Source organism: Gopherus flavomarginatus, chromosome 1 (genome assembly GCF_025201925.1).
Source record: "Gopherus flavomarginatus isolate rGopFla2 chromosome 1, rGopFla2.mat.asm, whole genome shotgun sequence".
NCBI classification, from domain to species: Eukaryota; Metazoa; Chordata; order Testudines; family Testudinidae; genus Gopherus; species Gopherus flavomarginatus.
This window is the reverse complement of record NC_066617.1, coordinates 143,015,871-143,039,897: the sequence shown is the minus strand read 5'-3', so window position 1 is coordinate 143,039,897 and position 24,027 is coordinate 143,015,871. Positions and strand designations below refer to the sequence as shown.

General features: G+C 48.5%; 1 protein-coding gene across 2 annotated transcripts in view; it reads right to left on the bottom strand.

The window, feature by feature from the left end:
• The window catches only part of LOC127056871 (TRPM8 channel-associated factor 2-like), a 33,387-nt gene extending 9,787 nt beyond the window's left edge, over positions 1-23,600 (bottom strand). The window contains exons 1-6 of one of the 2 annotated variants that reach the window (XM_050965210.1): positions 23,469-23,600; positions 13,201-13,834; positions 8,439-9,433; positions 7,065-7,159; positions 5,301-5,514; positions 4,040-4,279 (exon numbers count right to left, since the gene is read on the bottom strand). In XM_050965210.1, coding sequence (XP_050821167.1) covers positions 4,040-4,279; positions 5,301-5,514; positions 7,065-7,159; positions 8,439-9,433; positions 13,201-13,817 — 2,161 coding nt within the window. In that variant the 5' untranslated portion in view covers positions 13,818-13,834; positions 23,469-23,600. The remainder of the gene's footprint in view (positions 1-4,039; positions 4,280-5,300; positions 5,515-7,064; positions 7,160-8,438; positions 9,434-13,200; positions 13,835-23,468) is intronic. The other variant, XM_050965215.1, reaches the window with a different exon arrangement.
• Positions 23,601-24,027: the final 427 nt, after the last annotated feature.

The following is a 24,027-nucleotide window of genomic DNA, read 5'->3' as shown; positions in this document are numbered from 1 at the left end:
AGATCCAGGTTAAAGGACTACAGACCCACAAGTATCAGCCCTGCGTTGCATCAAAGAAAATGAAGACTTTCTGGATAGGAGTCAGCATTTGGTACTACAGGCACAGCATGCTGAACAATCAGAGAGGGCAGTGCAGAACGGGGAAGAAAATTGGCAACATGTGACCTCCAGAAGAAGAGAGGGGAGAACTCATATACCCCCAGTGCAGATATAGGTAAGAAACGGTTTCCAGGCTCTCTGCACAGGTACTGTTACAGAAAATGATTTGGAAGAGTTGTCTGAGGGAAGGGATCAGAAGGAGACCCCATTGACCGGAAGGCATGGGATGCATTGTCCTAGAGATGGAAGTTCCATGACCACTGCTCCCAAGAGGAGGAGACGGGGGTGGTGGTTGAGGACTCCCTCCTAAGGGGAACAGAGTCATCCATCTGCTCTCCACACCGGAAAACTCAAGAAGAGTGCTGCTTGAATGGAGCTAGAATTCAGGTTGTGACGGAGTGTCTGCCGAGACTGATGCAGCCTCAGACTGCTACCTCTTCCTACTTCTCCATGTAGGCACCAATGATACTGCCAAGAATGACCTTGAGCGGGTCACTGCAGACTATGTGGCTCTGGGAAGAAGGATAAAGGAGTTGGAGGTACAAGTCGTGTTCTCGTCCATCCTCCCTGTTGAAGGAACAGGCCCAGGTAGGGACCATCGAACTGTGGAAATGAATGTGTGGCTGTGCAGCTGGTGTCGGAGAGGGGGCTTTGGATTAAGCAACCATGGGATGTTGTTCCAGGAAGAAGGATTGCTAGGAAGATATGAGATCCACCTAACGAAGAGAGGGAAGAGCATCTTCACAGGCAGGCTTGCTAACCTAGTGAGGAGGGCTTTAAACTAGGTTCGCTGGGGGACGGAGACCTAAGCCCTGAAGTAAGTGGGGAAATGGGATACCAGGAGGAAACACAAGGAGGATGCAACAGGGGAGGCCTCCTGATTCATACTGAGAAAGTAGGGCAATAGGCTAGTTATCTTAGGTGCCTGTACATGAATGCAAGAAGCCTAGGAAACAAATAGAAAGAACTGGAAGTCCCGGCACAGTCAAGGAACTATGATGTGATTAGAAATAACAGAGACTTGGTGGGGTAACTCACATGACTGGAGCACTGTCATGGATGGGTATAAACTGTTCAGGAAGGACAGGCTGGGGAGAAAAGATGGAAGAGTTGCACTGTATGTAAGGGAGCAGTACGATTGCTCAGAGCTCCGGTATGAAACTGGAGAAAAGCCTTTTGAAAGTCTTTGGGTTAAGTTTAGAGGCAAGATCAACAAGGGTGATGTTGTGGGGGGAGTCCGCTATAGACCACCAGACCAGGAGGATGAGGTAGACGATTCTTTCTATGCACAACTAACAGAAGTTTCCAGTTCTCAGGCCCTGGTTTTCATGTGGGACTTCAATCACTCTGACATCTGCTGGAAGAGCAATACAGCAGTGCACAGACAACCCAGGAAGTTTTTGGAGAGTGTTGGGGAAAACTTCCTGGTGCAAGTGCTGGAGGAACCAACTAGGGACCGTGCTCCACTTGACCTGCTGCTCACGAACGGGAAGAATTGGTTGGGGAAGCAGAAGCAGATGGCAACTTTGGCAGCAGTGACCACGAGTTCAAGATCCTGACAAAAGGAAGAAAGGAGAGCAGCAGAATACGGACCCTGGACTTCAGAAAAGCAGATTTTGACTCCCTCAGGGAACCGATGGGCAGGATCCCCTGGGAGGCTAATATGAGGGGGAAAGGAGTCCAGGAGGGCTGGTTATATTTTAAAGAAGCCTTATTGAGGTCGCAGGAACAAACCATCCCGAAGTGCAGAAATAATAGCAAATATGGCAGGCGACCACCTTGGTTTAACAGCGATATCTTCGGTGAGCTTAAACTCAAAAAGAAAGCTTACAAGAAGTGGAAACTTGGACAGATGACTAGGGAGGAGTATAAAAATATTGCTCGAGCATGCAGGGGTGTAATCAGGAAGGCCAAAACACAACTGGAGTTGCAGATAGCAAGGAATGTGAAGGGTAACAAGAAGGGTTTTTACAGGTATGTTAGCAACAAGAAGGTGGTCAGGGAAAGTGTGGGGCCCTCAGGGAAAGGGGGAGGCAACCTAATGACAGATGATATGGAAACAGCTGAAGTACTCAATGCTTTTTTTGCCTTGGTCTTCACAGACAAGGTCAGCTCCCACACTGCTGAACTGGGCAGCACAATATTGGGAGGAGATGAGCAGCCCTCAGTGGTGAAAGAACAGGTTAAGAACTATTCAGAAAAGCTGGACATACACAAGTCCCTGGGTCCCGATCTAATGCATCTGAGGGTGCTAAGGGAGACGGCTGATGTGATTGCAGAGCCATTGGCTGTTATCTACGAAAACTCGTGGCAACTGGGGGAGATCCCAGACGATTGGAAAAAGGAAATATAGAGCCCATCTTTAACAAAGGGAAGGAGAACTTGGGGAACTACAGACCAGTCAGCCTCACCTCAGTCCCTGTAAAATCATGGAACAGGTTCTCAAGGAATCCATTTTGAAGCACTTGGAGGAGAGGAAGGTGATCAGGAACAGTCAACATGGATTCACCAAGGGCAAGTCATGCCTATCCAACCTAATTGCCTTCCATAATGAGATAACTTGCTCTGTGGATATGGGAAAAGCAGTGGACGTGTTATTCCTTAACTTTAGCAAAGCTTTTGATACGGTCTCCCACAATATTCTTGCCTGCATGTTAAAGAAGTATGGATTCAATGAATGGACTATAAGAAGGATAGAAAGTTGGCTAGATAGTTGGGCTCAATGGATAGTGATCAGTGGCTCGATGTCTAGTTGGCAGCCACTATCAAGCAGAGTGTCCCAGAGGTCGGTCCTGGGGCCAGTTTTGTTCAACATCTTAATTAATTATCTGTATGATAAGATGGACTGCACCCTCAGCAAGTTGGCAGATGCCACCAAACAGGGGGGAGAGGTAGATATGCTGGAGGGTAGGGATAGGGTCCAGAGTGACCTAAACAAATTGGAGGATTGGGCTAAAAGAAATCTGATGAGGTTCAACAAGGACAAGTGCAGAGTCCTTCACTTAGGACAGAAGAATCCCATGCACTGCTACAGGCTGGGGACCAACTGGCTAAGCAACAGTTCTGCAGAAAAGGACCTGGGGATTACAGTGAATGAGAAGCTAGATAAGAGTCAGTGTGCCCTTGTTGCCAAGAAGACTAATGGCATATTGGGCTGCATTAGTAGGAGCATTGCCAGCAGATTGAGGGAAGTGATTCTTCCCCTCTATTCGGCACTGGTGAGGCCACATCTGGAGTACGGTGTCCAGTTTTGGACCCCCCACTACAGAAAGGATGTGGACAAATTGGAGAAAGTCCAGCGGAGGGCAATGAAAATGACTAGGGGGCTGGGGCACATGACTTACAAGGAGAGGCTGAGGGAATTGGGCTTATTTAGTCTGAAGAAGAAAAGAGTGAGGAGGGGATTTGATAGCAGCCTTCAGCTACCTGAAGGGGGGTTCCAAAGAGAATGGAGCTCGGCTGTTCTCAGTGGTAGCAGATAACAGAACAAGGAGTAAAGGTCTCAAGTTTCAGTGGGAGAGTTTGAGGTTGGATATTAGGGAAAAACTATTTCAGTAGGAGAGTGGTGAAGCACTGGAATGGGTTACCTAGGAAGGTGGTGGAATCTCCATCCTTAGAGGTTTAAGGTCAAGCTTGACAAAGCCCTGGGTGGGATGATTTAGTTCGGGTTGGTCCTGCTTTGAGCAGGGGGTTGGACCAGATGACCTCCTGAGTTCCCTTCCAAACCTGAGATTCTATGATTCTATGGACACCCTTAAGGACACAAAGAAGCACCATGAAGGACTAGAAACATTCAGCTCTATGCGGGTCACATGTTTATTTGACTCATTGCATTTATCTGGAGTTTCAGTTTAACAAAAAAGCCTTGAATGAATTAAAGTTGCTGCCTAAAGCCACTTCTTTTGGAAACCCTGCTAGAACCATGCAGCCATATACCCACCAGCTGAGATCTGGACGTCTGTTACAATCCTCTCTGGCCTTGGGAACTTCGCTGGTGCTGCTGCCAACTCAGCTATAGCCATCATGATCTGGTCCCAGAGGGTCAGAAGAGGCTCAGGGTTCTCTATATGGCGGATGCTGTCAGCAGACACAGTCAGGATAATGTTCTCAGTAGCTAGTTCGGCCCAGGGTGCAGGGTAGTGCCGGATGCTGGCCAGCCACTGGCATTTACAGGTCTCTCCTGTAGGGACATGGAAAACACATTAAATGTACCCCAGCCTCTCAGCTACACTCCCTGAGTGTTGGCTGCAAATGTGTGACTTCATCATGAATTGCTCTCAGGAGTAATAGTATTTGGAATTTATAGAGCACTTCACATTTTTTAAATGCTGGATGGGCATTAATAAATTAATCCTCACAGCATTCCTAGGAACTACCACTGTACCCCCAGTAGTGTCCACCTGGGGAACTGAGATTAAGTGACTTGCCCATGGCCCACAGTAAAGCTGTGGCAGAGCCAAGGACAGTACTCAAATCTCCAGCTTCTCAGCTCATTGCCTTAAGCACTAGATCTTTCCTCATTTCACTGCTGAGCCTCCTGTCTAGTAATTATCTCCTATCTTTATATGAGTCCCCACTCTATACATCCAAACAGTTATGCTGTTTAAGCATGTTATGGGAAAATCAAGGCCACAGCTTGTGAAAAGTGGGTCCCAAACCCACGTCATTCCTCTCCTCCCAAAAAACAAAGTAAAACCAAATCAATATGAGGTGATTCACAGGGGACACCTGAGTCACTGTCCACGTTTCTCTAAGTGACTTCTCTTCCAGTGAGTGAGATCAGCAGGCGTCAAATACCAACACGCTGGTTTGTTTGGAATGATGGAGGAAAAAGAAATTTCATAAACCAATAAAGAGAAGACTGATGGGAAATGCAGCAAACACATCGAAGGGGCGGTTGTGGATTTCTGCAGCAGTGACAGGAAATGGCCACACAGGGGCAGCAGAGGAAAAGAGGGAGGAATAAGGAAAGGGCTGGTGGAAATCTTTCAAAAGGTCAGTAAAAAGTTGACAGTTTTCAGCAAAAAGATGATTTTAAAAAAAAAGACAGAAAACAGTCCCAGTTTGTCATTTTTCTGCCAATTCTGATTTTAACCATTTGGACTCTGGTTATATTTAATACTGCACATTTTGGCTCGGGTGCCCCCACGCGGCACATTGAAACAGGCTCAGGGGAGAGGCCCCAAAGGATGAACACCTACCCAGTCTGAAGTAGGGAGCCTGGATTGCCCCTTCCACAGTGATGGGCACTTTGCCCAGCTGACTCCCCCCTGGCACGACGATGTAAATGAGGCCGCCCCAGAGGCAGGAGACTGACTGCTTCTGGCAGCTGACCTGGCACTTGCGTATCACCATGGGGGCCCGTTTCAGCTCCTTCGCAGCGGTCAGGTCATCAGAGTGACATCCGATCTGCACCTGGGGAACAGAAGGGCGGGAAGAGCAGGGTCAGGCCCTCCAGGCTCCAGATTGCAGCCCCATCCCCTCTGCCTCAGGGCCTGTCTGAGGCAGAGCCCACATAGCTGCAGGCCACTGATTGCCATCCAGCCCTGCGGTGACCAAATTGCTGTCTGACTGCTGCTTGTGAAGCAAGAGTTAATGAAGCTCAGTGCAGCTCGTAAGAGGGAAGCTGTGCCCCTCACAAAGTCATCTACAGCCCTAGCACTAAGGCTCGGGTCCTCAAACGTATTTAGGTGGCTTGACTGATTTCACTGTGAGTTTGGCACCTTTGAGGACCTAAGCTGGAACGCCTCTCTCATGAGAAGTCTCAGCATCGGGGCCATGGATTGACAGGCAGGGGTAGCTCTATGTTTTTTGCCACCCCAAGCACGGCAGTCAGGCAGCTTTCGGCGGCATGCCTGCGGGTGGCCCACTGGTCCTGCAGATTCGGTGGCATGCCTGCAGGAAGTCCTCCAGTGCCGCGTCATCAGAGTCCCCGCTGCCGAATTGCCGCCCAAGCCGCAGAACCGGCAGACCTCCCGCAGGCGCGCTGCCGAAAGCCGCCTGCCTGTTGCCTTCATAGCGACCAGCAGGCCGCCCCCCACAGCTTGATGGCCCCAGGCACGCACTTGATGTGCTGGTGCCTGGAGCCGCCCCTGTTGACAGGGCCACAGTGACTGAACTCCCCGGTACCCTTAGAGGTGTCCCTTGAGAGCAAAGAGGAAGCAAACTGGAGAAAGTACAATGTGTGGGTGAGATGCTGACTTGCTGTTGCCTCTGGCATCCCTGGTTAGGGAGAAATTCAGTCTCCAGGGCTCATTGCACCAGCATCAGCATCCTGTAAGGCAGGGGTCAGCAACCTTTCAGAAGTGCTGTGCCGAGTCTTCATTTATTCACTCTAATTTAAGGTTTTCCGTGTCAGTAATACATTTTAACATTTTTAGAAGGTCTCTTTCTATAAGTCTATAATATAGAACTAAACTATTGTTGTATGTAAAGTAAATAAGGTTTTTTAAATGTTTAAGAAGCTTCATTTAAAATTAAATTAAAATGCAGAGCTCCTCGGATCGGTGGCCAGGCCTGGGCAGTGTGAGTGCCACTGAAAATCAGCTAGCGTGCAGCCTTTGGCACACGTGCCATAGGTTGCCTACCTCTGTTGTAAGGTAACACATGGATGTCTGCAGTTTACTGTGGTAGGACCTTGTTCAGTAATGTCAGAAGCTGCCTAGTCTCCTTCCCACCTTTCCCTGCTTCCCTGCACAGCTACATTGAAGCAGAAATAGCGTGGAGAGCACCAACAAAGCAAAATGGGGAGGCATGTAACAGTCAAGAGAGGGCAGAGGAAATTGTGAGGAATTTTTAAAAATGTAATGGCATGAAACAGCCACAAGGTGGCAGGAAAACATAAGGAATGAAAAAGGAGCCATCCTAGCCATAATACAGCCTGATTCTTGAGAACCATTGCAACTCATCTCTCTGATATTGGTACCTCGCAAATGTATCAGTGTATAAAGGCCAGCAGAAATCACCTGCAGACCAGCACTGGTCGCCATGCAAGGAAATGTTATCATTGCCGTGTTCCCATCAGGTAGGTAAAGTCCTGTACTCATCCATGCTGTCCCACCTGCAGGAAATCACAGAAGAGAGGTCTGAATACAGAGCCCTTAGGCTCAGGTCTTCAAAGGCATGCAGGCACCTAATTCCCAGTGAAAATAATGGGAGTTAGGCATCTAAATACCTCGAGGACCTAGGCCTTACTCAGCACTCCTGGCCCCTGCCCATTTCCATGCTTAAAGTAATGCAGTTTTGAGTTGCCAGAGTAAGAAGAAAGAATCTGATTTTTTTCTTGCTCAGAACTCTCAGAATTGGCCTGAGTTTACCAAACCTGTTGACAACATGCTGCTTGGCTGAAAGCATGAGAAGTTTTAGCATAAGGGGCTTTTTTCCCCTAGCCCTAACTTACACATGGGTACCCTGACATTTCACTATAGTGGGACTTGTTTCTAGACGGCCACCCTAGGGAGTTGCAAACATCAGCTGCCCAGCAGAGACTGTAAAACTGTGATAAGCAGCTGAGTTCAGAGCTCTTTATACTGCCCAAGCAGAAACCCTCCCTTAACTTGGAGTTAAGGTTAAACAAGTGTATTTCAGCACAACTACTAAGGGCCAGATTGCCTCCTCCATTGAAGGTCATTTGACTACTTGTGCGAGTAAGTATGCAACAGTGTGAATAAAGATTCCACTTCCAGCCTGAAAGAAAAGTCTATGCAATCACCAACTAAGCCACCATTCACACCCACAGCCAGGGCCGGCTCCAGACCCCAGTGGGCCAAGCGCGTGCTTGTGGCAGCATGCCGCAGGGGGCGCTCTGCCGGTTGCCGGAAGGGTGGCAGGCGGCTCCGGTGGACCTCCTGCAGGCTTCCCTGCGGAGGGCCCGCTGGTCCTGCGGTTCCAGTGGAGCATCTGCAGGCACGCCTGCAGGAGGTCCACCGGAGCCGTGGGACCTGCGAGCGGCAGAGCGCCCCCCACAGAGTGCCGCCGTGCTTGGGGCGACGAAATTGCTAGAGCTGGCCCTGCCCACAGCAAGCACAACTCACACCCTTTACATCATATACTCACAGACTGCAACTCCACAACACTGTCACTTCTAACACGGAACCGCTCCCAGCGCACACATGTAGTGCCCCACAATCACACGCAAATGTACAAGCTTGAGACCAACCCATCTGTTTGGTGGAAATAGCCAGTGGGTTAACGGCACATGGGGAAGTATGAGTTTTGGTGTTAAAGTGAAATCTCAGCAGAGGGGTGTGTGTGTGTGAGAGAGAGAGAGAGACACACACACACACACACGTTTTCCATGTGATTCTACATGGCAAAGGTGAAAAGACCGCTCCTCTCACCTGTATTTGTGCCATCAATTTCCAGGGTGATAAGAGAGGTGGATGGGAGTGTGCAGACCCCATCGGTGGGTTTCTGCACCAGGACAGCACAGTCCGTCATGGTCTGGGACAGCTGTGTTGCCAGGCACAGCAGGGCTGCCTCCTTGGAGTTGCTCTTGATTGGGTTCTTCTTGCTGACCTGCGGGATCCCACCTCTGTGCAGCACTTTGAGCAGGATACGGTGGAGTGAGGAGTATGCGGGGCAGTCTTCAGCTGGGATCCTCAGGAAGGCAGAACAGTCCTGCCCTAGCCTATGCAGCCAGTCTGCCAGGGGGGCTCTGAGTGCCTCCTCCTTGTCCCCCACATGCCTCTGGAAGAGGGAGAGTGCTTGACGGAAGTGGTAGTGACGGGGAAGCTCCCCCGGTAGCAGTGCTGGGTATTTATCAGCCTTGAGGTTCATGCCCAGGATGCTGATCCCAAAGCGGTTGAGGATTTTGTTGCCAGGGTATCCGGCAACGGCAGCTTGGCCTTGATTTTGGGAGGACCAGTACCAGGCCTGCCCCCCAATCAGCAACCCTCCCCCCTCCGCCACAAAGGCCTGGATCTTCTCTGCCTCTTGGTCGCTGTGAGAAGGGCAGCAGTAGACGCTCATGTCGCTCGTCAGCGCTGATACCTGGTACTTCCAGTCCTCCTGGGACAGCAGGGAACACAGCCCCTTGAGGTGGGCAGCAACCCCAACCAGTCCCTGCCTCCCAGCATCCAACCAGTTTATAGTATTGAGCAGGAACCCTGCCAGCTTTGGGGCACACAGCTGGCCCTCATGAGACGCCACCACCACCCGGCCCCGGCCATAGCGCGCTGCAGCAAGGAAGCAGCGGTGGGAGCTGTCCAGGCCGAGAGGGAAGGCCAGCACCCCATGCACCAGCAGTTGGGAGGGCACCCCGCCGGTCACTATATCCAGTTCCGACACACCCTTGAGGAGAAGCTCTGCATCCTGGCTGAGATTAGCCCCATGCCTGCAAAATCAAGAGCATCCCTGTTTAGGCCCAATCCCAACACCCTTTATACAATCACAGAATCATGAGGGATGCTAGGGGCACACAACTGGCCATCCCTAGCCCATCTCCTCCCCTGCCCACACTCTTTGGTGCTGCCCCTCACAATTTTATAGTGAGTCTGGTGCCACGAGGAGTTTTTCTGAACTGCAGTCTCAGCCTTTGTTTTTAAAGAGATCGTTTGTAGCCTCAGAGTTGAGCTTGAAAACATGTCCCCAGTGTGAGCTAGACTGAGGCACCGAACCCAGGAGACCAAAGAAAAAGAACCCAACTTTTACTGTGTGTTTTGGGTTGTTTTAACTCTCCTGATTTCTAAGCCAAACTCCACTGGCCTGACTCATGATTTTTGAACCTCTGGGGCTGGCAAAACCATGAGGTCTAGCATGCCTAAGCCACCTCAGAAATGCATCCTCTAGTCAAGACTGAAAGATGTGCCAGTGCCTTTTCCTTAACTATCCAACTGCTACTGCTCAGAAGAGAGGACTGCCTCTGTCCACACATACACATCAGCGACTCAAGCTGAAACAAGTCTCTGATCTCTGTAAAGCATAGCCACCCTTTTCCTAGCCATTAACCTCCGCTTCCCAGTGCTCCTATTTCGCTTCATTCACACTTATCATTTTACCCTCTGCTGCCCCTGCATGGCTCTTGCAGTTAAAGCCATGTCGAGTGCTGTGGTTTTATTTCCCCCTGACTTTGCTATATAATTTTACCAAACTTAATTTTCCCTTTGTCACTTGTGATGAATCTGCTGCTATTTGGAACCTCTGAATTTTCCACTCAAACAAAATAAACAACGACTTGATAGAGTGTGAGAATAAATAACATTCATGTGTCCAAAGGGCAGGAAATAAAACTCTGGCCTCCTCATTTGATTTCTTCTCTCAGCTTCTTTGCCACACATGACACCAATCCCTTAAAGCTCAGTTTTATTTACTATGGGTGACATTTACAACTATGCTGGGGGTCAGAACACAGTGAATGCACCATTTAAGCCCCACTTAAACTCTCAAAATAGGGTGAATTCCACCCTAACTAAAAACTCCCAAAGGAAGATAATCTCCATACAACTTTCCTGAGAGGAAAGCCTCCCCCACAACCTTGTTGCCAATGCCCTCCAGGTGAAAACATGACAATCAATCAGCAACTTGCAATAAGTAACTCAATTACATTAATTTGTAGTTGTGTCCTGAGCACCTTTCTGGATCCTACGGCAAAGATTCTCTTTACCTTTGTAAGACAAACCCAGCATCTAGAGAGCAACAAAACCAGTCATCCAGCTGGAAGAGAGAAATGGAGTTTCATAACATCGTGCTAGGGAAAGGGAAGTGACTGAGGAGACAAAAATCTGTGGGGGAAATTTTCTTACAACAGCTGTGGCTTTAACTATAGTGAAATGAAGTGGCCATATTGTGAAAGCAAAGCAACATTTGTGGTCATTAAAGACCCCATTGCACTTTGTGGAAGTCAGAAGCCCAGATTCTGAACTGTGCCAGGCACAGCTTGGGAGTGGGGACAGGAAGATGACTGGGCACGCCCTGGATTCGGGGGCCAGCTGGGAGTTTGTCTGGTTTCTTGTGTAAGCCCAAAGCTTTACACCTATTGTTCTTGGCCTGATGCAGTCTGCCTGCCAGGCTCCACCCACAAGATAGCTGCATTTCATGTATTATCACAGCACATAAAGGCTCCATTCAACTCCTGCTGGAGCCAATAGGAGACTTTCTGCTGACTTCAGCAGAAGATGATTGGGACTCCGAAAGCATGGTGCATTATCCAAGTAACGTAAGGAATACTCTGTGCCTGTTTTCTAAAGCACATTCATTAATTGGAATTTTTAAAATATAGAATCATAGAAATGAAGGGCTGAAAGGGACCTCCAGGGGTCATCTAGAGGCAAGAGCATCTAGACCAGTGATACTTAGACCTTAGTGGTTCAGGAGCCAAATCAGTGATTAACATTACCCAAAACAATCACAGTAGCATGAATTCATTATATCATTTACTTTAGGGCTATTCATATGTAAACGCTATGATGGGGAAATATTTGTACATAAATATTATTCTCACAGTGAAGAAGTTAATAACTTCATGCAAGTTAATAACTTAATTGGTTAATAACATTGTAAAAGCATCCTGCTTGGTTAATAACTTAGACTAGTTAATAATTAAATCACAGTGTTGTAATATCATGTGTTGCAAAGAACCTCAGGAGACACATTAAAGAGCCACTTGCGGCTTCCCAGCCGCAGTCTGAGTATCCCTGACAGGTGTTTGTCCAACCTGTTTTTAAAAACCTCCAGTGATGGGGATTCCACTACCTCCCTTGGAAGCCTATTCCAGAGCTTAACTATCCTTAGAATAGGAAAGTTTTTTTCTAACATCTACCTGAAATCCCCTTGCTGCAGATTAAATCCATTAATTCTTGCAACTACGTTTTAAATAGTACAGTATTTCAATGAACCTACTGACTTGGTACTCAGTAGCTTCCCTTCACCTTGGCTGAGCAGCAGGGAAAGAGGCTAACCAGTGAAGGATGCTGGGTTACTCAGTTCAGTACTCAGCCAGTAGAGAACTCCATAATCCCTACGGGACTGAAGAAAGGAAAAAATATGATAGCAGTTTTCAGGTATCTAAAAGGGTGTCATCAGGAGGAGGGAGAAAACTTGTTCACCTTAGCCTCTAAGGATAGAACAAGAGGCAATGGGCTTAAACTGCAGCAAGGGAGATTTAGGTTGCACATTAGGAAAAAGTTCCTAACTGTCAGGGCGGTTGAACACTGGAATAAATTGCCTAGGGAGGTTGTGGAATCTCCATCTCTGGAGATATTTAAGAGTAGGTTAGATAAATGTCTATCAGGGATGGTCTAGACGGTATTTGGTCCTGCTATGAGGGCAGGGGACTGGACTCGATGACCTCTCGAGGTCCCTTCCAATCCTAGAGTCTATGAATCTATGAAAAATGTCCTCAGGGCTGAGAGGGACTGGCTCAGGTGGGATCCAGGGGAACAACCTGGCCCTGAGAGCTGGGCAGGGAAACAGCTAGTTGCCTGTTGTTGGCAAGGGAGCTGCTGCAGCAGCAGGAGCATCCCAAAGCTGAGGGATGCATTGTGTTCCTCCTCAAACAGCTTAGGGCATGATGAATGCCTCATGCATGTCCTTATTGTATAGGGACAATCCCAATATCTGGGACTTTGTCTTATATAGGCACCTATTACCCCCACCCTATGTCCCATTTTTCATATTTGTTATCTGGACACCCTACGGGCCACACTCGCTGTTCTGTCTGAGGTGCCTGCAATGTCACACAACCCTGCAGTACACAGCTGAGAAAAGAGCAAAGGTCCAAGAATGGCTATTACTACTCCCCTCATCCTGTGTGCAATAGGCTCCCTGGAGCCTACCAGACAGTCAGTGCTCAGTGCCCACAGACATGGCCCCATCCCCGTCACAGCCCTGCCAATATTCTCTCTTGGGTGGGAAGCAGTCTTTCCAGATTCCATAGCTTAACCCAGTGCCAAAAGACTAGCCAGGGCACCTTGCTTTTTTTCATTTAGGGTTTAATTAACTAAAGGACCCTCGCCCTTCCCTGCTTGGATAATGATCTGCACCACCATCACCACCCCAGATATCTGAAATTTGGGTGTTTCCCCCTTTTCTCAGGCATTTATGTAAAACTCTCACTTTATTAGGGCAAAGCCAATAATGGGAAAGGTGGTAAGTGCTACTCACGGGACGATCAAGGGGATCTTTGGGATCTTTCCCGAGACTTTGAAGATCCCTGACCCCACTGTATTGCCAGTGAAGTACACGCCGGCCACGCTGGTCACTCGGTTCCCAGGGAATTCGAACAGCACCTTCTCGGCACTGTGTTGACTAGCCCAGTACCAGGCCTGACCACCCATGAGCAGGCCCCCACCTCCCTTTACAAAGTGGACCAGCTCTTCTGCCTGAGCGTCGTCATAGGCATCTGTACAGTACACCCCTAGAGAGGCACTGAGCCCCACGCCGGGCTGCACTTTAGTGCTGGACCTTAGGAGCAGCTGAGAGAGGGGATCCAGGCTCCTATGGACTCCGACCTGTGCCTCTGGGGAGGGTCTGAGCCAGTCCACAGCATTCCTAAGGAACTGGGAAAAGTTGGGATTCTTCAGGATTTCCTCGTGAGAAACAACCACCATCCGGCCTTTCCCATAGTGAGAAACAGCGATCAGTACCTGCTTCTCAGGGCTCACCAACACCGGGAATGCAGCGTCTCCTGTGAGCAACAGCTCACAAGGAACAAAATTTCCAGTAAAATCCCACTGCCCAACTCCATCCACCAGTAGCTCATAGGTGGCAGCGGGCTTCATCTTCAGTTTCCTTTTATCTGACAGGAAGGAAAAAGATTATTAGGGTGCAGCTCGACTCTGAAAAGTGACTGTCAATGACAATGTTATTGTCCCACGAGTAGCCCCCAGCAAATGGACTGTGTTTACAAAAGCGGGTGCCAGCCCTGCACACACTGGGGGCTGGCTTACAGCAGAAAATTACATCAACCCTGCTACAGTGCTCAGGGTATGGCTACACTTACAACTTCAAAGCGCTGCTGCAGGAGTGCTCCCACGGCAGCACTTTGAAGTGCGAGTGTGGTCACAGCACCAGCACTGGGAGAGAGCTCTCCCAGCACTGCAGGTACTCCACCTCCCCGTGGAGATTAGCTTACAGCACTGGGAGCCACGCTCCCAGTGCAGGGGCACTGTTTACACTGGCGCTTAACAGTACTGTAACTTGCTGCGCTCAGGGGAGTGTTTTTTCACCCCCTTGAGCGAGAAAGTTGCAGCGCTGTAAAGCACCAGTGTAACCAAGGCCTCAGGGGTATGAAAAATCTACATCCCTGACTGACATAGTGAAGCCGACCTAAGGCCCCGTGTAGACAGCACTAGGTTGGGAAGAATTCTTCTGTGAACCTAGCTACTGCCTCTCAGGGACGTGGATTAGCTACAGCAACAGAAAAACCCCTCCCATCGGCATAGGTGACATCTATGCTGAAGTGCTACAGCAGAGCATCTGTGCCGCTGTAGTGTTTCAAGTGTAGACAAGCCCAGGGTATGTGTACACAGCATTTTGGAGCCCACAGCAGCATGGCTCCCAGCCCAGGCTAACAGACTTGGGCTATGGGGGCTCACATTAGTGCTCTAATAATAGTTGTCTAGACAGTGCTTTGAACTTGCGACTCAGACTCTGAAGCCTAGGGATGGGGGTGGACGTCAGTGCCTAAAGGCTTGTCTACACTTGCAAATTTTGTCACCAAAAACTGGCTTTTGGTGACAAAACAGCGATAGCGTACACACTGCAGGGTCACTTTTTTTGGAAAAAAAACAAAAGGCCTAGTTTTGGCAACAAAAAACTTCCACCCCTGCAAGAGACTTTTGTCTTTTCCCCTTCCTTTATTGTCAATAAACAGCCCGTGTAGACACCACAGGGTCTTTTTCCATTTTTTATTGACCTCTAGAAAGTATCCCACAATTCCCCTGCTGCTGCTTTGGTCAGTGGTTTGAACTTCACTGCCCTGCGGCCAACCCATCCCTCCGTCATGCAAGCCCCTTGACTTTTAAATCTATTTCCTGTTTGCTGGCTTCCCAGAGGAACTTTCCAGGTGGCTCCCCAGGCTGGCTATCGCATCAAACGGGCTCTCGCTTGGACCACTGCTGAGCTGTTGGATCTGATCAGTATATGGGAAGAGGCAGGGCTGATACAAGGATATTTTGCGCCCAAGGCAAAACTTCCACCTTGCGCCCCCCCTGCACTTCCCCCAGAACATGGCTTATTATAAACTTTCAAAAATAAATGCTGCATAATGTGGCATTGTTCATTAGAATTAATACAAGGGGGGATGATCACAATGGTCCCTTCTGCCCGGGGGAACCTATGAGCAAGGAGGAGACTGAGAATGCCCCCAGCTCGCAGGGTCTCTAAACGTTCCCAGACTCTGAGTACTTCGCCCTCTGGGGGGCACCCAGGGGCAAGGAGGGCAGAGCTGGGCTCTCCCAGGGAGCAGGTGAGGATCTCCCTGTGGCTGAGGGCCGACTATCCGCATTGGCACAGTGCCACTGGGGGGGGGGGTCGGTGTTTGGACGTGGCACCTGCGCCAGCCCTCTCCTCTCCCTCACGTTGTGGGGTTTAATTTCACTTTCCCTCGCCCCTGGAGGCAGCTGGGCCAGGCCCCAGGCACGGCGCATTGGAGGGCGAAGCTCACCTGAGCTCAGGACCGTGTCCTGCATTCCCCAGCGGCTCCGTCCCTCAGCCGCACTGGTCACTGCACCTGGCCAGCTGTCTCCTCCTTGCTCCGCCACAGGCTCCCACTCACTGTCCTGTGCGGCGCCCCTCACTGCAGGGGCAGGTTTGTTATGGAGGCCTCACTCCCCACCCTGCCCCGCTCAGCTAACTCCCATGATGCTGGGCACTGCTTTTGGCACCCTCAAATCTTGGCACCCTAGGCGGCCGCCTAGTTTGCCTAGTGGCTACACTGGCCCTGGGGAGAGGAGTCTGTTCAGTTGCAGCTGCAAGTGACCCGTAAGAATCGGGACACATATGAGCAAATTTCTCAAGGCTTGTGGGAAAAGGGCTATGATCAGGACACGCAGCAGTGCAGAGCGAAGATAAAGGAGCCGAGGCAGGCGTACCATAAGGCGCGGGAGGTGAACCATCGCTCTGATGGTGCACCAAAGACCTGCCACTTCTATAAGGAGCTGAAAGCTATCCTTGGTGGTAATCCCACCTCCATCACCAATACCACCATGGATACTTCGCATGCAGCTGAAAAAGGAGGTAACCCAGAGGCTGAAATTGTCGATGAAGAAGTCGAGCTAGAAGAGGATGCGGTGTTCCCAGCGGGGTCGCCCGGTGGGGCAGGCAGCCAGGAACTTTTCTCCACTCCAGAAGTGCTCAACAGGGAGCAGAAAGCAGATGAGAGTCTGGGTATGTTGCTGTGGCTTGTGTAGGGAATCAAAAAGTGGGAGGCAGGTAGTGTTTTCTGTGAGCTGGACATCACCCTGTGCAGCTAATCTGCATGGCCAAGCAGGGTATCGATGGTTTCCAAGAGGTACTTGTTAATCCTCTGCTGCAGATTCCAAGGGATTGCAGCCCTGTTAGTTCCCCACTGTAGGAAACTGTACCATGCCATTTAGCAATCACTGGAGCTGGGACCAAAGCAGCTTATAGACCGGTTGAAAGTCGCAAGCATTCAGCAGCTGAGCCGTGGTTTCCCTGGTCACCCCCAGAAGCAAGATGCCAGCCAGCAGGTTGGCTGTCTGTGAAAAGTGTGGGATAATTTTAGAATGAATTTCCTGCAAAGCTGCCCTGCAAGCTGTGACCTTTTTGTCTGTAAGCACAATTGCCTTCCCCTCACTCCTGAAACTCACCATGACTGGGGTGCTCACAGAGCTGTGTGCCTGCCTAGAGTCTCAGAGAGAAAGTGATTTCTACTAGAAAAATGCCCTTTTTACTAAAATGTTTCAATCGTTTGCTGGAATGTAACAATCCCTCTTCTGTTCAGCACAGACCTTGAAGAACACATCACACACTCCCGTGGACTGACTGCGGCAGACAAGAAAAAAACCCTCGGCACAGTAAAGAAGACATGTTCCACGAGGTTCTACAGCGTGACGAGAGACAGACCAGGGAACAAAAAGAGTGCTGGGAAGCAGAAAGGGAGGTCAGAAAAGAGAATGCTGCTTTTGCTAGGCAAGTGACAGAGCAGATGATAAAAGTTATGGAAAAGCAGCAAAGAATCCTGTAGCACCTTATAGACTAACAGACGTTTTGGAGCATGAGCTTCCGTGGGTGAATACCATGCATGTAGTGGAAATTTCCAGGGACAGGTACATATATGCAAGCAAGAAGCAAGCTAGAGATAACGAGGTTAGTTCAATCAGGGAGGATGAGGCCCTGTTCTAGCAGTTGAGGTGTGAAAACCAAGGAAGGAGAAACTGGTTTTTGTAGTTGGCAAGCCATTCACAGTCTTTGTTTAATCCTGAGCTGATGGTGTCAAATTTGCAGATGAACTGAAGCTCAGCAGTTTCTCTTTGAAGTCTGGTCCTGAAGTTTTTTTGCTGCAGGATGGCCACCTTAAGATCTGCTATTGTGTGGCCAGGGAGGTTGAAGTGTTCTCCTACAGGTTTTTGTATATTGCCATTCCTAATATCTGATTTGTGTCCATTTATCCTTTTCCGTAGAGACTGTCCAGTTTGGCCGATGTACATAGCAGAGGGGCATTGCTGGCATACGATGGCATATATTACATTGGTGGACGTGCAGGTGAATGAACCGGTGATGGTGTGGCTGATCTGGTTAGGTCCTGTGATGGTGTTGCTGGTGTAGATATGTGGGCAGAGCTGGCATCGAGGTTTGTTGCATGGATTGGTTCCTGAGCTAGAGTTACTATAATGCTGTGTGCAGTTACTGGTGAGAATATGCTTCAGGTTGGCAGGTTGTCTGTGGGCGAGGACTGGCCTGCTGTTCATGATGACAATAGCACCTCCTTTATCAGCCTCTTTGATTACAATGTCACTAAGAAATTGCACCATCTACTCAGGACACTCCCTACACTAACACTGGTGGCCATCCTGCAGCAAAAAAACTTCAGGACCAGACTTCAAAGAGAAACTGCTGAGCTTCAGTTCACCTGCAAATTTGACACTATCAGCTCAGGATTAAAAAGAGACTGTGAATGGCTTGCCAACTACAAAACCAGTTTCTCCTTCCTTGGTTTTCACACCTCAACTGCTAGAACAGGGCCTCATCCTCCCTGATTGAACTAACCTCGTTATCTCTAGCTTGCTTCTTGCTAGCATATATATACCTGTCCCTGGAAATTTCCACTACATCCATCTGATGAAGTGGGTATTCACCCACGAAAGCTCATGCTCCAAAACGTCTTTTAGTCTATCAGGTGCCACAGGACTCTTTGCTGCTTTTACAGATCCAGACTAACACGGCTACCCCTCTGATACTTGAAAAGTTATGGAGGATCAGATAGAAATGCTCAGGTCCTTGATACAGCTGCAGACTGAGCAGATCCGAGTTCGAGCACCACTGCAGCAGATGCACAATTCTTTGCCAACCCTCCCCCCCATGCCCACACATTCCACAGCACTCCTGAGTTTCCCCATCACTCCACTCCCCCTCACAGCTTGCACAGTGATAGCTGGAGCTACACACAGTTGTGAGGTTTTACCCTTTTTAACAATAAATAAAGGCCAAGATATTTAATGGTACAGTGTTTTTATTCTGTGTTCTACAAAAGCGTATAGCAATCAATTCGCTCTCGAGAACAGGCTTCTAAAGCATTGTGTTGCATGGATCTTGGGCCCCAAAATTGTACATGGATGCAACAGGGAAGCAACTCCAAATCAGACGTGTTACTGCCCCTCATTGTCAAAGTGGTTCCTCAAAGCCTCTTTGATGTTAATAGCAGCCCTCTGGGCTCCTCTGACAGCCCTAGCATCTGGCTGTTCAAACTGTGCAGCCAAGCGCTCAGTGCTCCACACCTGAGTAAACGTTTCACCCTTAGATTCACATAGATTATGCAAAGTGCAGCACGCGGCTATGACCATGGGAATATTATCCTCAGTAACGTCTAGCCTGCCATTGAGACACCTCCAGACACCTTTCAAACGGCCAAAGGCACATTCAACTACCATGCGGCACCTGTTCAGCCTGTTGTTAAAACTCTCCTTGCTGCTGTCCAGGTGCCCTGCGTAAGGTTTCATGAGCCAGGGCTGGAAGGGGTAAGTCGTGTTTCCCAGGATTGCTGTGGGCATTTCCACATCCCCCACTATGATCTTGTGGTCTGGAAAGAAAGTCCCCATCTGCAGCTTTCTGTACAGGCCACTGTTCCTGAAGATCCGTGCGTCATGCACCTTTCCAGACCAGCCTGCATTGATGTCCATGAAACGCCCCCAGTGATCCACAAGTACCTGCAACACCATGGAGAAGTATCCCTTCCTATTGATGTATTCAGAGGCAAGGTGGTCTGGCACTAAAATTGGAATGCGTGTGCCATCAATCGCTCTGCCACAGTTAGGGAAACCCATCTCTGCAAAGCCATCCACTATTTCATGCACATTTCCCAGAGTCACAGTCCTATGCAGCAAGATGCGATTTATTGCCCTGCACACTTGGAGTAATACAGCCCCAGCAGGGGACTTTCCTACTCCAAACTGATTTGCAACTGACCGGTAGCAGTCTGGATTCGCCAGCTTCCACACAGCAACTGCAATATGCTTCTCTACTGGAAGTGCAGCCCTCAATCTGTTGTCCTTGTGCTGCAGGTCGGGGGACAGCTCAGCACAAAGCTCCATGAAGGTTGCTTTACACATCCTAAAGTTCTGTACCCACTGGTTGTCATCCCACACCCGCATGCCAATGTGATCCCACCAATCAGTCCTTGTTTCCCTAGCCCCAAAACAATGGTCTAACATATACAGCTGCTCTGTGAATGCACAAAGCACTGATAAGTTGCTACTGTCCATATCACACTCAGGTGCCTGCGATTCATCCTCTGCTAACTTTGCAAGTAACTTTGTGAGTAACTGTGCTGCCATGCGCAGTGTCCTCACAACAGCTAACAGCACACAGGAGAGAAGTGTGGGATCCATCCTCTCTCACTGCAGATGCAGGCACACGCTACAAAAGCATGACAGTTGGAAGAACGGCGCGAAGAAGCCAGAGACCTTTGGACGAGTGGGACACAAAGCGGTGCATGACAGTACATTTTGCAAATCCCAGGATGCGCCACACTCCATTTCTGCATTCTCACAACACCTAGCGACAGATGGTGTCACCAGGGACTATGGGATATATACCCACAGTCCATTGCTCTCACTGTCAAGAAAGGTCACCTGAATGTGGACACGATCTATCGACAGAGAGAGCAAATGTAGATACACTTTGGCGACTTTGCTTTTGTCGATTTTTCCTTGGCGACATTAGTTTCATTGAAAAAACCTGCCAGTGTAGACAAGCCCTGAGTCACAATTTCAAAGCACTGTCTACACAGCTAATTCTAGAGCACTTGCATGAGCCCTGCTAGCCTGAATCTCTCAGTCCAGGCTGGGACATTTGCTCATGCAGGCTCCAAAATTCTGTGTAGACATATCCTCAGGCTCTCCATCATCTTTGCCTTCTCCCTTTCTGCTTCCCCAGCACTTGGAAGACATATCACCTTTCTCAGCGGGTGGGTGAGGGGATTTTGTCTGTTTGGGGTTTTTTAAAGCATTGTGTGTCATTTAAACACAAAGATATGATAAGAATAGAATCAATTCTCACCAGAGCAAAATATTTAGACATAGAAAAAACTACTGACACAACTAATCCCATTACACATCATGAAAGAGAAAAAGCAAAAAATGATAAACCCAACCAGCAATAAAAATTTCCCATTCAGACTTTCAATGTGGCATGGAGATTTGCCAGAGACTGCACTAGAGACTGCTATTGCTCTTGGTTTTACAAGAAAGATGCTCAGATACTATAGTGCCAGATGGCAGTATAAACTCTGATGATAGACAAAGAGATATAGAGAGAAAGATAGCTCGATCGGCAGTTAAAGAATTAATCCCCGGGAGACATACTGTGTATTACCTACATGCAATTTAACAAATTCTTCTTCTTTATCAGGCAGTAGAGAATTCAGGTAAAATGTTCAAACACAAGGGCTCGAAGATAGGCACCTAAATAAACCCCCCCAATTTTCAGAAGATGCTGGTCACCCATAAATGCTCCTGAAGTCAATAGGAGCTGTGGCTGTGGTCTGCACCTCTGCAAATTGGGACCCTTATTTAAGTGCCTATATTTAGGCACCCAGCTTTGAAAAGATTGGCCGAAATCTTAATTGAAACAATCTCCATTGCTAAGCCACCACTCCTTCTTACCAGATTGTCCAAACAAGAAAGCTTAGGGGGTGGGGTGTTGGAGTCAGTGCCAATCAGCTTCTGCCACTCAGGAGCCCCCAGTGCTGACTAAGTGCAGGGCAAAGGAATGCCTGTAAATGGATGAAAGCAGCAGGCTTTGGGGAGGGCTGCCCTCTTCACCCTGTGCTGTCCCAAGCAAACACTGAAGCCGCACCTAGCTGACTTTCACAATCAGCTACTAAAGGGTCATGAAATATTTGGCTGCCCTGAAAACAAGTGACTCAGCTTTGGGTGGAGAAACAGGATCTTCCATCCGGATTCATTTATTACCTGCTCCAAGGGGCTCAGAAATCGTGTCCCACCCAATAGTCATGGAACTATTAACACATTGCTTGTCCTTGGACGTGCAAGAAACGTCCCCCATCTTGCCCAAACCTGCTGGAGATTTTGTTGCTGTTCAAAACTTTTCAAAGTGATTTTAGTAATTGTGAGCAGTACTGATTAACCCTAGGGAAACCGTGCCCAATCCAGAGAGTTTAACCCTGCTTGCTGGTTTCATTCTGAGCTCTACCTTTGCCACTCTGGGCGTCAGTGGGCCCTAAACAGAAAGGTAAACTCCAGAGTTTGAAAACCACACGATATGAGAAAAGTTTGACACAAGCTGTGAACTGAAACCAGCACGTTTTGCACAACTCTAGTTAAGTGAGTTAACCCAAGGTCACACAATGAGCCAGTGTCAGAGCTAGGGACTGGAAGGCAACTAAGTAGTTGTTATCCTCTGGGCCTGATTCTCTACTCCATCACAGCAGTTTTATACTGGTGTAACTTCAGACAGATTTACACTGGGGTAAGTGAGAGGAGAATCAGGCTCCTGTCATTTACTCTAAAGACTAAATGGTCAGATTATGTATCCTTATTCGAACTGAGAAGTACCCTATGCAACTACTCATGGAGTAAGGTATTCCTCATCTTGGGGTAAGAGTACCAAAATCTGCCCTAAATCCGTAGCATGTACTTCCTCTTATTTTAAGATATACAAACTGACATGAAGGCCCTGCTCCGGCCAAGGGATCTGCACACCCAGACACTTACCCAAAACATTGCATGTCAGTGCAGTGTGGAGGAGTTGGGAACTGTTTTAATAGCTCCATTATCCCACTAATCATAACTTAAGATTTCTTGACTTTCATATATGTAAAAATACAATTTTAATATCGCATTTGCCTTCTCCCCACCCCTTCATTTAAAATCTCCACAGGCTCTCAATTGATCTGGCACCTTTTTACCAGCAGTATTACAATTATTAATTATTGTATAGCTCCCAAAGGTGTGCTGAGTGTCTCGCAGAAGACAAAGAAACGCTCTGTCCCAACCCCAAAGAGCTTCCAGGTTACAGCTGAGGTCTGTACAGCACCTAGCACAAAGGGGTTGTGGTCCTTGACTAGAGCTCCTAGGTGCTCCGGTAATAGAAATAATAATTAATAATCATGTGACAGGAGTTGGGGAATGCATAGAGTAAGGAAGGGCCAGGGTGACAGCAGTATCATCACCCTCCTGGGGCAACCATCACTAAGAATGGGGGGAAGGGATAGCTCTGTGGTTTAAGCATTAGCCTCCTAAACTCAGGCTTCTGAGTTCAATCCTTGAGGGGGCCATTTGGGGCAAAAATCTGTTTGGGGATTGGCCCTGCTTTGAGCAGGGGGTTAGACTAGATGACCCTGATATTCTATGATTAGATTAAACTAAGAATAGAGAATTTTTTTAAATGACATACAAACTCATCCAGGTCAGTTCTGCTCTTGGGAAAGAAGAAAGTCCTTGATAGGTGAAAAACATTTATCTGTCAGCCTGACCATAGGAGTCACTCCAGTGATTGAGAAAACCACAATCACAGAAATGTGAAAGATCTGGTTCACTATTAAATCACACCAAGTGCATCCCAGCCAGTGTAGGATTGTATCCTAGAGTATTATCCAGTGCTTTGTGCAGGCCAGTTTTAACACAATCTCTCCCCTTTAGTAGACTAATCCACTAATACATCTTTCCACAGCCCTTTTCTCCCCCGGCCCTTCACATGTATGTAGAAAAACAATCTCAGTTCCTTCTCACCTACTCGGGTCCCAGCGGGTGAAATCACTCACTCACATACAGAAGTCTCTGCTTCCTGCAAGCCAATAGTCAGGTTAATGTTTTGGGCTTCAGATCCGTCACAATCAGAGTGCTCTTTTAGAGGAAATGAGGGGAACGGAAGAGGAGACAGTGGTGGAGCCAGAGGGGAGGAGTCCGGGGAGGGAAATCCCACCCCACAAGCGTGTCACTTAAAACAGAGGAGGTTTTTCTCAGACTGTTTTGCTTACTTCTCACTCCTCTAGTGAGACGCTGCTACTTCAGATCTTGTCTATTCACTGTGCTGTTTCAGGCTTGCTAATGTCTCCTGATGCAGTCAGCGTCATGTTAAAACCAAGCAGCAAAAGTGCATACTCAAAAAACGCAGCAGAAAGAGGTTTGAAGAGCTTTGATGCAAACAAGTTGGTTTCCCTTTTCTTGCTGGTTAAAAGCAACAGCCCTGGTGGCTGTAAACTGCTGATTCATTGGACATAGGAGTCCAAGAGCAGTTCTGTGTTGTGCAGATTCACAGATTTTAAGGTCTGACCTCCTGCAGAATACA